General features: G+C 40.7%; 1 protein-coding gene across 5 annotated transcripts in view; it reads right to left on the bottom strand.

Moving 5' to 3' along the window:
• Positions 1-15,256, bottom strand: part of KIF26B (kinesin family member 26B) — a 293,769-nt gene that overhangs the window by 62,254 nt on the left and 216,259 nt on the right. For all 5 annotated transcript variants that reach the window (XM_083830351.1, XM_083830350.1, XM_083830352.1 and 2 more), the window contains 2 exons: positions 2,314-2,520; positions 1,024-1,117 (listed from right to left, as the gene is read on the bottom strand). In XM_083830351.1, the coding sequence (XP_083686477.1) occupies positions 1,024-1,117; positions 2,314-2,520 (301 nt within the window). The remainder of the gene's footprint in view (positions 1-1,023; positions 1,118-2,313; positions 2,521-15,256) is intronic.

Here is a 15,256-nt window from a genome sequence, read left to right as displayed (position 1 = left end):
TCCTACTGTTACTCCTGTATGGTCCAGAGGGGTCCTGTGGTTAGTTGGACAAGTGCCCCTGCTCCATTTATTGTACCAGAGCTGGTGGGTGGTACTGCAGCTTTTGTTGTATTCTCCAGCTTTTGTTGCCTTTAAATTGGGATAATCATAGCCTGATACAGTTTGATCTTTGTTATCACTTGAAAAATGGAATTATCCTTTTAAGTTGTGTGTGTATATCTGTTTCTTTGAGACAGGAAGAAATAGAGATCATTGCACCCATTCACAACAAACCCCTCTTCATTAAAGAGACATTATTTTCAAAATACTTCTCAATAAACATGAACAAAAAATATGATTGCTCATAAAATACAGTTATTTCAAAAGAAAAGTTTGTTAATGATAATGATTCTCCTTTTTATTGTCTTTCCGTGAACACCTGAAATGCTGTTGATGCAAAGAGTGAGTTTTGAGTCGTTGGTAATATTCAGTTAACCATTAGAATAGGATTTCTCGGAGACAGAACAGGGAACAATAATTAAAGAATTGTCTAATCTGGAAATAGGAGAGAAAGCATATGATCTGAGTGCCCAGTCACTGCATTTGAACAGTGTCACCACAAACGTCGAGTACTTGAGTGGATACACTCAGCCTTTACCCAGCTTGACAGAAGTGTTTTGGCAAAGAGTCTCCAATACTAGGCACATTTGTAAAACTATAGATCCCTATTGGATCATTCATTAACAATTGAGGAGAATACTAACAATTGCTGTAGTGCTCAGGGGACTGAATAAAGCAAGAACTCAAAGACAACCTCCGCTTCAAAGAGCATGTTGTCCATCATTTAGACAGTATGCAGAGATGAGAGACGTGTTAATGAAAGGTGAAGGTGTAGTATAAGGCCACGCACACAGTGTACTACTTTCAAATACAATTACTATGCACAGATAAATGACGGTTTGTTTTCCCTAATCTCGAGCATTAACAACCTTTGGTTACAAATATTCATTTTGCTGTTCAAATAGGAAATTTAGCAATACCAACCAAGTTTTGCATGGCCAAAGCAGAACACGCAGCCATCTGCACCATTGACCACTGACTGGATCACTTCAGCCACAGTCCCAGCACATACTTCAGCCTGTAACCAATATTAAAGAAAAAAAAAAAAAAGAGGGAGAGAGAGAGAGAGAGAAAGAAATTAAAGAAAATAATCAACAATAATAGGAAAATCATCAGAGTACTTTCAGTATAAATAGTCATAATGTCATCAGTGCTCCAGATCGCATGCTAAATTATCAAAAAGTCTAATCTTGCTTGTTTCATTTGTGTGACCGATACTATTGATGGTAATGGCATTATTTGTGTAAGCACATGAAACAAGACTTTTGCTCTCTCAAGGAAGTTTCATTTGCTGAGTATCAACATCTGTCGTGGGGTTAAACAAAATACACATACTGTACAGGGGATGTGGTTGGTTTGATAGATCTGTCTATTAAGGAGTCTTAAAAATATTTTTTTGTTGTTGAAAAGGAAATACTGAGAAATTTTAACAGGTTCTATTATTTCCCCAATTATGGACTGAATTAATTTCCACTAGCAGGGGGGTAAGAAATGTAAGGGGGAAAAACAGCATGTTTGGTATTACCTAGGTGACATTTCTTAATTTTTCTCTATTTTATTATGAGTCTTCCTAGCTTTTAGCAGCAGTAGACTCCATCCTGAAGACAGTAGTAGTATGTTAAGAGGTACAACACACAAATTTACCCAGGGCATTCTTAGAGTTAAGGTTCAGACTCTCTGGTCTACTTTACTCTTTTACTGTCTTCCTCATGGCATTTGTATAACAGTTCATCAAACCAAAGTCTAATAAAAATGAGAAATCTGATTATATACTTATGATTGGAGATATGTGGATTAAAATCTCCAACCTTCTACTGTAAATCGTACAATAAAACAGTGTACAAATAATCCTTGACTTCTTAATGAATAGAGAATTGTATTAGAGAACTGCCATTCTGATCAGATTGCTGTATACACCAAATAATCCGTTTAAAATATACAATAATTTGTTGATATTGAGGATTTGCATTCTAGGTACCATTTAGCACATTTATTGCATGTATAATTTTAGGACCAATTGTTTACAGTAAAGAATAAAGAAAGCACACAATCATTTAGATATGATTTAATAAATTGATTTCACTGTCGATGACACTGATGGATCAAATTCGACTCTGATCTCACTCTACTGAAAGTACTGCTGCTGCAGCTGAAATCAGTCTGGCTCTGGTGCATTCTATTGTTAGATAACTGTTCTGATCAGACTTTGCCTACCTGTGATGCATCTTGGGGAAAAACTGCATCGAAAGCAAACATCTTGGGTGGAACCTGGTTGCCCCTTTTCTGAAAAGCATTCTGACCTCCACAGGTCGCTGGGTCATAGAGTGTGATTTGCTTCTTACGGGGATCGACTTTTAAGAAAGAGCTGGACTCAGATGTGTCTCTGGCAAGCGTGGAAGAAATGCGCACCATGACTTTGACCTGTCAGCAAACACAAAAAGATGACCACATTTGATGAGACTGTTGGATGCACTAGACTCTTGTATGTTGAATGAACTTTCCAAAAACACTCAACCCAAGCCACTCGACTCACTTTGCTGTAGCTCCATGGAAGTCAGTGAAGACACAGGAATGATTATAGATAGAACTTGGTCTAAAATGCACATTGCATAAAGCCAGAACTTGTCTCTGTCTACTTCAACAAGCACCTCGTGTATTTAGAATTACAAGGTACCTCATGGTGTTTTAGTGCCCATGTTACTCAAGTACAACGATGAAGTATTACATCACCTTGTCTTACTCTCGGTATAAATTGAAAAGTAACTGTACCCTAGTGGCCCAATTAAGAAAGCTGAAATGTAATCTAGGCTGCTAAACTATCAGAACTACTGCAGTTTCTACACAGTAGTGTGATCAATAAGACAAGCACATAAAAGCCAGATCTGTAATTTACACCTTTCTGATTCTACCCAAATGCAAAAAGATGAACTGCTCGCATCTAAGTGTCATCATCAAACAGTTGTGAAAAGAGCCCTGTTTTAATGGTCAGATTTTGAAATCATCATCAAGGGAGTGAAATGTAATAAGTGATAAAAGATTTGTTAAAACATGTTAGTTCACAACTCATTAAATGGCTACATAAGACGTTATTTCTAGACAAAAATACATCTTCATGGATTTAATGAGATTATACTGCATCATTAGCCCACTTGGTAAGCAATTTAGATGCAAGTAAGACAGATGATAATCGGTCTTGTTTTGGTTCTCCCCATAAATTCACTATCTGCAGACAAATCAGTTCCTGAACTTTACAGGGCAAACCTCACCTCTTTGCCAGCTTTTGCCTTCTAGCCACACATTCATTTACTTTGTCCTAGGGCAGACTGACTTTCATGCCAACCAGAACTTTTATCTAATTGTTTCGTTCTAACTATACCTCAGTTGTATTAAAACCCACGCATGGCTGGCATGCAAGTCACCATGAAGAGGCACCTCAGCACAGGGTGGGCACTCAGCCACTGCTGGGATGGCAGAAACACACTGGGAGGTGTAGCTCCAAAAGTCAACCAGGCTGTGGCTCCTGTCAGCCTCAATGAGATTGGTGCTCTTCGTATGTAGACCTCATTTCATGCTTGCCCAAACTCATCCCACACGTAAATAAATCATCTGGTCTGAGAGGTCAAATGTGGGAAAATTCATTTTTTTACACAGCTCCTTTGAAGACAATAGAATGAGACCAGAAATCAATCTAGATTGTTCAGTATTTTTGTGATGTTGTCTCTATATGCTTGTGAGTCAAATTGGTAATGTGAATCCAATTTTAAACCAGGAAAACAACTTGTCATTAGATGGTGAAATGGTCAGGAGTCTGATTTCAGTTTTACATGACTAGTTGAGGGGAAAGAGGAAGAATACAGCTTGGGTGTGCAGGGGTTCTCTTTTCAACCACTCAGCTCAGCAGTTATGAAACCTAACACCTAACTGAAAAAAGCCACTTCCAACATTTTGCCCAAGGCATTAATCTAATTAGCAGAGCTAATTTCTACTGAGGACAAAGACCATCAACACCCCCAGTCAGTTGTAATGAACTGGGCCTGGTTTATTTCAGCCCTAGGTGTCCTGGCAGCTCAGAATAGAGGCACTCGTCAAGTAACCACAGAGGGGAGGGAGGGCAACACTGAGTCCTGGAGGAGAAAGAAAACAAAACATATAATCATAGAATATCCTGAGTTGGAAGGGACTCACAAGGATCATCGAGTCCAAGTCCTGGCTCCACACAGGACCACCCAAAACTCAAACCAGGTGTCTGAGAGAATTGTCCAAATGCTTCTTGAACTCCTGCATAGTGGTGCCATGACCACTTCCCTTGGGGAAGCCTGTCCCAGTGCCCGACCCCCCTCTGGGTGCAGAACCTTTCCCTAACACCCAGCCTGACCCTCCCCTGTCCCAGCCCCACGCCGTTCCCTCGGGTCCTGTCGCTGTCCCCAGAGAGCAGAGCTCAGCGCCTGCCCCTCCGCTCCCCTCGTGAGGGAGCTGCAGGCCGCCATGAAGTCAGCAATATCAGTCTTCACCTCTTTTCCTATTTTCAATTTTAGATGAGCTAGGTTTTTCTATTGTATCCTATTTTGAACAGATGTCACTTTATAAGAGTATTAGACTGATCTTCTAGAAACCCAATTAACTGCTATTCTTCAACTAAATCAAATAAAATACTCGCTCTAGTTTACAAATCTACTTCCCTATAAGTTTACGTGCATCTTTGGCTGCTGTGAATCCATGTCCTCCAGATCCTTGATCATTATGTGTAAAGGAGAGCTAACTGAATACCCCAAGGGTAAGTTTTTTGTTGTTTCGTTTTGTTTTTTAGAAAGGAAAGTAGGTGAAATCTAACAACCCTTCATATATAGGTATGAATACATTCTTTCTGCCCTCAAACTGTATGGATGCTTCATTTCAAGTTCAGCTACCAGTTTTGTACCAGTATAACATCACAAGCTTTGGGCCCTGACTTAAACCTCTTCACACAAAACCAGAATAATACCTGTCACTTCTTACTGAAGTAATACTGCAAATCCTCCTAACTTCCAACAGCTATAGTGATAGAAGCTCAAGCATCAGGTTTGTCTTTCCCTGGAGTAAAAGATCAATTTAACTGAAATCCTAAAAATTTAGTAGCATCAGATAAACCGAATGAACCACTATAAAAAGGAACTCATCTCAGAAGTCCCAGGAGATGTCTAATGACATAAACTTTCTGACCATTCGGCTCCTCAGCTCTAGCAAATACAGACAATTCACAAGAAAAATACGCTATTGCCATGAACCTCTGTATTTCCTGTGTATTGGGGAGTTTTATTTTCAGATCTAATTTTTCCTGTGTGTTAGGGCAAAGGAATACTGCATTGACTATATGTGGGTATCCTGATAACTGAGCTACTTCTCATTCTGAAGACAGTTTGTTTGCAGCTGGTATGAAGAGGTCTGCGCACCTGGGCCTCAAAGGACTGGCAGTTGCCGTTAGGTAGGCACTCTATTATTAAACATTATTATGCATGTAACTTAAACCCAAGGATTCATGCAAAATATTTCCCAATAGCAGTTAGGATGACAGTAAATCAACTAAGCTACAGCAGTAGAAACGATAGAAGAAGACGGCCATTTCACAGTCTTTCAGGCGATTTACGACTGGGGGATAGCAGGGGGAGGTTTGGAGTCCGTGCTGACCCCTGCAATCCTCGCCACGGGAGGCAGTGCGAGAAGAGGAGAATGTAATTCAGCCAGCTATGGGGATAGCACAGGAACTTAATGGACTTAAAAGACTTCGGTTCAATTTAAGGAACAGACAGGTTGAAGATCACAGTGACGCTCTGGGGAAGGCAGAAGTACAGTATGGTTAATTTGAAACTAACTGAACAGTGAAGTTTAAGAACTCTATTACTTTACGCTTGCAATTTATATTTAAATAAACTGTAAATTGAACTTCTTCTTAAGAAGAAAGCAGGTTTTCTGCTTCACTTCCTATGTGTCATTACTGCTTTAGTCCAATGCTACAATTCTCCACTAATCCCTTGTAATTGAAGGGTTTAAGAGATACCACTTGTGATTAATGGGACCACTCTGTCTGCCAGAAATTCTTATTTGAATCCCAGTGATCGGGTCTTGGCAGCGCCCAGCCTTAGACGCACCTCTGACTGTTTCTACAGGGAGAGATGAAAGCCCTCTCTTGAGACATGGGCTGCTGGTAAAACAAACAACCCGGGTCTAATTTTGATCTAAGTTTACACTCCTGCAAATCTGGCTGAACTCAGCAAGAATTACCCTAGCTTAAGAGCGGAGAGAAAGAATAAAAGAAAAGGTCACTTGTTCTGCATCATTACTGTGCCTCTTCTAGGACATAAATTCACTTCTTAATTCTGCTCATGCCGGAAACATTTGTTAATGTATTTTCTCCTGTGAGATCACAGGATTTGATTTGACAACTATTAAATCCAACAGGACTCCCATTTACTTCTCTGGACATCAGTTCCTACCTGGGAATAACTGTTCTGTTCTTGAATGAGTTTTACAGTCATTTACTTCCGCAGTATTATACCTGATATGCAATGGCATAAATAAAAGCAAAATTGGATCTGTACTGCTTAGATTTCCTCAACAGGGTTTCTTTATATTTCTTGCATACATATTTATATTTAATTTCTGTGCGTAATTATATTAAACTATTTTTAAAAAAATGCATAGATGTATAGATGTTTTCTGAATTTATATATAACTATATATATATGCATTTTTTTTCATAATTTTCTCTCTATGTGGTAATTATGGGCATTAAATAGTCACTGTTCATTCATGGGTACTACTCAGTAGCATCAAGGGAACATTGCTGTAATATCACAATGCTTTCGTACCATAAAAATAAACACAGACCTTTTAATTGCTTCCATTGCAATTTCAGCTGCCTGAACCATATTCCTTTGTTTTCTCCTTTTTTATCTAGTGCATCCCTACAAATACATCAACTATTTCTTGAAGATGGCATTTGCTAATTGCACGATTTTTTCCTGTTAAACTCAATTTGTGACCTGTCATGGACCTTTTGTTATGTTCTTTCTCTGCAGAGAAGGACAAAGGTTCAGCAAGCTCTGCAGATTCAAACAACTGGTGCCATTGGAAAAAAAAAGAGAAAACCTAGTGCAGCCCCAGCCACTGACACTCCCATGTCTCCTGTGCCTGCAGGGGTCTGTCTGGAGGACCAGCAGTGAAGTGAGTGCGGAAGAGGGGAGAGGTAAGCTCTGTCAAATCCGTACCAAAGAAGAATAACTACAAGCAGAGGCTGGAATGAGGCAATGGGGATATTATCACTTCCTTCTACTCTTGCCTGTAAGATTTCATTTGGGGTTCATTTATCTAATTACTGCAGGGATAGGGCTAGACAGCTGTTGCTTTGGGCACTGTGCTTGCCTTTATGAGCTGCCTTTCTCATCAATCATTCGAGCAGCTTCTGCTGGACGTGTGCTGAGTAGTGGTGGGAGGCAGGAGCTGTGATGCAGTCATGGGCGAGACAGGCCAACCGGGGCTATTGAGCTGTATTAGCACTCCATCAATGTAATGGCAATCACTGGCTGCAGGAACAGCCTTATTGGAGGTTAATGAAGAGTGGGTTTTGTAATTTCTCACTGTTACAGTTGTAAATAATGGTGGCAGGCATGCATTTTTGTTGTAGTCAGCCACAAAACACTACAGCACAGGAAAATCTATGGCATCCCAAGTGCTTAAGCACATACATGCTTTTGCATGATGGATGTAAAGCTAGAAGCCTTTCTACAGTGCCCAGAGAATAGAGAAACAGTCTCTTAAGTATTTTCAAGGGTCTTTCCTACAGATCATGAGACAATTAAATGATTGTGCTAAAATGAAATTTGGAAAGTTAAGATAAACAGACGGAGCAAGAATGAGACAAATAAAGATTTGTACGAGTGGACAGTGTTTTAATGGAAGTCTGCTGGTCACATTTGGCAAAAAAACTACAGTAAATTATGCTGATGTATATTGCTCAGGAAACCATGTGTACATGGGCCTCATTCTCCTTCCTCCCTTTCTGTTCTCACAAAGGTAACTCTTGTAGGTGTCAGTGCCTCACTTCAGCAGAAATTAGAAAACAATCAGGCCAGATCACTCACATTCAGTGTGGAAAGGGCTGTCGCTATTACTGCAAGCAACAAAATACTGCTCTGGAAAAGCAATGAAAACAATTGAAAAAAAAATCATTGGGCTCGCAGGTCTTATTTTTTTTTTCTTTTTTTAACAACCGTCCCTCTGTTTCTTTCTCGTGCCATTGCTAAAACTAGTAAGGAAACATTTCCTTTACTGGCTCATCAAGCCCATCCTGCACAGCAGCTGAACTAATTGGCACTTCCAGCAATAAAGGGGAGTAGTTTACATGCGTTGTAACCAAACACCAATGTTGTTATTCTTATCTTAAGAACTTACCCTTATCAGGGTTGTATCTTTTTGTTGATTGCCTGATGTAACTTTATTAATAAACTCAGTAAAATCTGGTGTGAAATACACTCAGGTCACAGGGCATGGCTCGGTGACCTCTGTCTTGTTTGTGTCAGCAGTAGCTTTGAGTCTTGTTCCTGTAATTTGGTAAGGCTGAAAGACAGTGCTGAGCACCTACACCATCTGAAACCAGCATGTACGTCCCATCAGCCCAGTCACTCAGCTCTCACACTGCTACTTCAGCATTTGATAGATAACACAGAGCATTGCAAATTTGTTCTCTTCTTAAAAGAAAAAAAAAAAAGACATAAGGATCACCCTACCCTGTCATGGAAACAACCTTTCCCTAAATTTCCCCTCATGCCAAAGACATTCTGTGTTCCTTGTTTTCCTTTTGTTTGATTCTGATCTCTTTGAGGGAAGTCTGCATTTCAGACCTGCACAGCTGGGGCAATCTGTGTGTTGCCTCAAGCAGGAGGAGGATTTTTCCCAGCTTCTGACACTCTCCACATGCATCCACAGAACCGTATCTGCAGCTATGATGGAGCCAACAACAGCCTAACTGAGCTCATGTGTGGGGATGAAATTTCACCTTTTTTTTGGAGAATATCTATAAGTGGCACTGTTACAGATACTTTCATAAGAACTGAAAAACATAGAAAAGCCTTCAGCAGTCCCAGCATGAACAAGACAGGATCAGCTGGCAAATCATCCTCCCTGCAGTAGATCTGCAGATACATAAGCATGTGCCCACTGGTAAAGTATGCAGATGCCTTCCTTAAGCCTCTAGCATACTACTACTGACAAAAATTTGCACTGACCCTCTCACTCTGGTAAGAGTTTATTTTTCTGAGCTGAGAAGCAAGTACAGATGGCTGCCATGAATTTCAAGTGCTCCTCATTTCCTTGGCATCAGATCTCTTTACCTTTCAAAATCAAACCAATATTTTGCTTCACTTCAGTGACCTTTTAGAGTACAGCTTCCCACCCCTTTCCCCCTTCCTTTTCTCATCTTAATACAACCATTTCACAAGGGTCTTCAGATAGGGAGCATTTGTCTAGCAAATGAAACATGGCAAAACCTGCCCTCTGGCACAAAACGGCCAGCATCTTTTCCTGTAACTTTCATCCTCTGATACGGTGTGGCCATACCAATGGTCTACTAAGGTGGTTCCTTGCCTGTGATGATTTTTCAACCATGCCTGGAATTGTCTGGGAGAGTGGTCTACCAGCCCAGTATCATGCCAGGGACCTTGTTATCAATGCAGGAGTACAGATGATTGAGTTCCGGTGCCCAGGAAATGTTTCCTGGTCCTGTTTAATTGACATTATAATCCTAGCCACAGAACACTGCACAGCTTGGCCAAACTATCCCTTGTTTTAATACAAGAAACTCAGGTGGTACAGTACTGGCTTTCCAAGCAAGTGATGTGCCAAATGTTGCTCTGTTCACATTCCAACACAGCTTGGCACCCGCAGACCATGCAGAGAAATCAACAAAGCCCAGCAAGCACATCTCTGACACCAGTAAAGGCAAGTCTCCCTAAAGCAACTCCTTTCCTCCCTCTTGTGATCAATGACAAGGCAGCCTACACGGGGTTATGATCGGCCTCCATGGCAGGAAGGAGCAGGCAGCACCAGATTAGCTGGCTCCTTCTCATAGGCTATGCTCATATCCCACTGCAGTGCAGAAAGACTAACGGGATTTTTGCTTCACCCACTCAAAGTTCCCTCTTAGAAACCTGCCCTTCCAGCACACCAGAGCTGTACTGACGTGGTTGCTGAAAGGACTGGTGTGGACAGAAAGCGGCAGCAATAACAACAGTAGCAGTGTCTCAGACATGCTCATTGGTAATTATGTTTGCTGTAGAGTTTCAGTTTCCTTTCTGTGAAGCTATGGGAACGGTGCACACGATGTGGCTTGGTAAGTGTAAGCCGGCAGGTCATCTCAGGCCTAATTAGAGAGAGGGTAGCATCGAGGGCTTCGCATTATACATTCTCAGGAGAGCAGGAACTCCCAGATGAACAAGGCTCTCTGTTTTTTGTCTCAGGAAACAAGAATCTCGGTGGAAAGAATGCAGATAAAAGACAAAGTTTCTCTTACGCGTGCCTTTGAGATGTCTTTCCAGTGCTAGAGAGACAAAGTATATACAGGTATTGCACAGAAGATGTATAATCACAATTGTAAGCTTTTTCATTATTTATAAAGGTGATCTTCACGACTGCATACAAAAAAAGATTCCCCAGTCTGCACATAACATTGTATGGCATAGCACCATAAATAATGAGTAGGAATGCAATCAAATAAGAAGGATTTACATTATTTAAACCAAGCTGGAAGAGGTGAAAAATTACAATTTAATGTATATAAGTGTTGAAAAAGATGCGTAGAGCTTTGGAGTGGCAGTTGGTAATGACAGCCAGTAAATAAAAGGGACGGTTCATGGTACTTACTAGGAAAAACATTTGGGAATTCATGTGGAAAAAAAGAAGCCCAAAGAAAGTAAGGGGCTGGCATTGCTAAAGACAGTCCACATAAATGGAAGGAGATACAATCATCACATTAAATGAGATATCTAATATGCATTTGAATATTCAGAGAAGAAATAGAGTCTCTAGAAGGGGAGCATAACCACCCTCCAGTGCTGTATGTGGCATGAAACATCCAGCAGAGACTTCAAGGATTAGAGTTAGATGCTTTAGCAAGAAATTTAATATAGTATAATGTCAGTGTTATCAACAATAATTCCTTATTTACCTGGAAGCATATGAGATCTGAATTTGACCCTTCTTAGGAACAACCACGAACAAAAGGAAACTCAAAAAAGGAGCAAATGATAAAACCAAGGTTCTGTATCTAAGCAATGAAATTATTTATATGGTTAGTAAACCTTCCATCCAAAGATCCTGCAGGGCTTTGCAAAAGCTCCTGACAGGATTACGACCTATTTACAGTTATGCTGATTTTCCAACTGAAGAAATAAAGCATAAGAATAAATGAATCATCCAAGATCCCAGGAAATGCTTGTTTTACTTAAATAGACTACCTGAACTCTAGTTCTTCCTCTTCCTATGGTGTAACTGTAATATTTCCAGGGGCATAAATATGACATTAAATCTACCTTTTCTTTCATGTTATATCACATCTAACACTACCTGCATGCTTCTGCTTTGGCAGTGGTACAGGAAAGCACAATAGCTACAGAGCCTTAGCAGCCAGCCACTTAGAATTAATGAGATCCATTTGTAATGCTATATATTATCTATAATTAAAAATACATTTGTTGAGACTTAAAAGAAATATGCGGAATGAATTTTTATGGTGGGCTTGATTCCGCATGCCTCTGAAATGAACAGGATTACTTACTGTGCTTGGGACAAGAAAACAAAAGGCTTTACAAGCTGAATCTAAAGGTTCACATAAATATGTAATATCCCATCTCCAAAAGGGACCAACCTTGTGAGCCTCACACGGTGGTGGGCTGCGCTGACATCCCACTGGTCCCCTCATGGCTGTGGCTTGACAATACCTGCCTGGCTCACTGTGCCAGCGTGGTCCATTTCCTTCACCCTGCGTCCTACCAAGACACAAACTAGAGGGACCTCCTAGTGTCAAGGGAGAGCCACAGGCCCTGATGATCCAGCTTGTAGTCTGAACCAAATCTTACCAGCCTCTGTAAGCTTTTAGCACCTACAGCATCTTCTGCCAAGGATTCCCATGCCTTATATACATTTCTCATAGATAACATCTTCCTTTTATTATATTTTTTAAGAGAGTCCGCTACCTGCTTACTTTATTTGATGCTGCCTAGTTCTTTAAATCAGAAGAGACAGCTGTCTTAAGCTCTCTGGGTCCCTATGAGTTGCACAGCACTCCTCATGCTTCCCCCCAACCATCCACGATGTAAGCAAAGCCTTATTTGATTCTCATTAAGTCCTCCATATCTCTTACTAACCCTGCTGCTCTTCTCTGTATCTCTTCCAGCACCACTCTGCCCTTTTTGACATGGTGCACAACATTCATGGTGCAAATGTTCAATAGATTTCTTAATAATAAAGCAGCATACAGAGTATTTTTACTTTGTTCTTTATGCCTTTCTTAACTAGTTCTAACATCCAATTGCTTTCTGACCGGTAGAGATCATGGAGCCGAAATTTGCAGTAGCCACTAGAAGGCACTACAACCTGACTCTTACCCCTGAAGGCAAGGAAAGCCAACAACATTTCTCATGTCTGAGAAAATTTGTTCCTAATGCCGGAGGATCAGCAAACTCTGCTTCTGGTGGTACAGAGATGTTCTTACTTACTCAGAAAAATCCAAAAACATATTATCTAAGTCTATGTTGCCACTGCAAATGATCTCTGTGTTGTACTCTGTGGCATTGGTTCTTGGGCACGCATCTGACTACAGGAAGGGTGCAGCTCATCTCCGCTGCATCCTGTGTTCCCATGGGAAGAAACACAAGCATGCAGGCAAGCAGGATGGTATGGTGCACCTAGCACTGATCCTGGTCTGTCTGACCACAGAACCACGACGTCAGGACTGTACATCTTTCCTCATGGCACAGACACAGACAGTGTAGCAACCGGCTATAGCCATCTGGCAGAAGCAACTGCAAAGAACCAGAAAACCCAACTTTGTTGAGTGCAGTAAATGTGCTTTTTGTACCAAGTGTAACTAGCTAAATGATACCAAACCAGAAAGGCAGACAAATAGACAGACAGAAAGAAAACTAAACAGGAATCCCCAGGGGAAAGCTAAATAGAAACAGTACTTTGACAAATGAAACTTGCCTCACATCACAGTGAGCAACTAACTTTTTACACCATGGTTGTGGTTTATGGCATAGCATTACTACTGACCCTCAACCTTGATCAATTCAACTCTGTAGCATTGTTCAACCAAGAAACAGCCCGCAAAATACCCATCTGCTTGGTGCCGCTTACCACTAATGATTTCATCCACTGCTTGCAGCCTTGTTAAATGCCTTAATAAATAACGGCAGTGTTTGTGAATGGACTGGGTAACTATAAACACTTGCCCTGGAATTAATATCTACCACTTGCTAGTAGTCTTTGCACATGCCCTAAGACGTAATTCTGCAATCTTAACTCAGGCAAAACTCCCATTGTTTTCAACTTTAACTGCCATTTCCTGACTTTTGCACGCTTAACCATGCAACCTTAGCATTGCTTTAACGCTGATGTTCACCAGCAGAATAATTCATTATGTTGTGTGTAGCTTAGGGACTGTGTAATTCTTTCTAGCAAGTAGCAGCCTTTAATGAATGGCACCTGATCAATAATGCAGAATTCAACATTTGAGAATAAATAAAAATCCTTTTTCATGAGGGGTGTCTGTACAAAATGTCAAAACCATTTATCAAGGGTCCAGACTGATAGCCTGCAGCTGCTGTCCACAAGAGCTATAAAAAAGAACTTTGCTGAGACCTGCAAATATGTTTTTTGTGTTGAGTGTAATTAGCTTTTTCCATAACCAAGACACAAAATAAGGACTTACTGAGTATAAATGCAATGGTCATTACAAGAGCTGTTTTAAAGCAAAACTTTGTCAAAATAGTACTTTGTCCCTAAGCTGCTAGTTATACAGGATGAAAAAATGCATTTATATTTGGGTTTCAAAACCTCAGATTAATGAAGCAATCAGACAAACATTACAACAAAGAGAATGGTAGGAACTTTACCTCTTCCTGATATCTAAGTGAAGCACATATGGAAGGAGTAAGTAGTTTTGATTGTTATGGAAAGCTTTCATTTTTCTTAGTAAATGATCTAACAGAGAAGCATATGGCAACTCCACCTCCTTTGCTGATAATTTGCATCCAGCAGTAAACAGAGTAGCAACAGTTAAGGTACATAATCACCTATGACAGATATGAGCAAGATGATGAAAACAGGAGTCTAATAAGTTTGCTGCAGTCCTGCAGGGCTTAACAAATTTTACTGTAGCTGCTAAAGTGATCCTGCCTCATCAAATCCTAAAGCCAGAGCAATCAGTTTTCTAGATATGTTATTTATCTGAGTAGCTAAGAGTGTAATCTCATTCTGGACTCTGTATCCAAGCAAGGCTCCCTCCATTGCACCTACTGCGAGGATGGGAATTATGTCAGCCACATAAGCTTCCTATCCGAAGATCAGCAGCCTAGGAAGCCTTTGCCTTTAGCTAGCCTGAACTACACTGACAATGTGATTGCTTTCTTTTCTGATGCAGACGGAAAGAACAACCTGGTGGTGGATAAGAACAAGTGGAAGACCTCAGTGAGGCTGAGCAGGCAACAATTCCATGTCTCCCTCCTCTTTCTCTTGGACGTGGGAGACAGAGCTGTCTGCTTCATCTCCTCTGCACTCATGAAATCCACGCTGGTCACGGTGATGTCACCATGGGTCATCAACGAGACCCAGCATTCTCAAAACTGAGATCACTCAGCAAAGGCCACAGTGCCTCTGGCGGGCAGTAATTCCTGCAGAGACACTACATCACCGTTATCACTAGCGGAGGTATCCTAGCTATTACACCGAGGAATTTGTTCTTAAATCCATCTCTTTAAAAAGTCCTTTTCCACCTACTACAAAAATGTCTATGGTAACACTGCTATTTGTCACGGGTGGCACTGCGTGCCATACAGTGGCTATGAAAGTAGCAGTCAGCACACAAGTTTCACAAATGATTGAAACAACCAGCCTTCTCTTGAGCAAT

This window comes from Anser anser (assembly GCF_964211835.1).
Source record: "Anser anser genome assembly, chromosome: 3".
Taxonomy (NCBI): domain Eukaryota; kingdom Metazoa; phylum Chordata; class Aves; order Anseriformes; family Anatidae; genus Anser; species Anser anser.
This window is presented reverse-complemented; position numbering and strand designations above follow the sequence as displayed.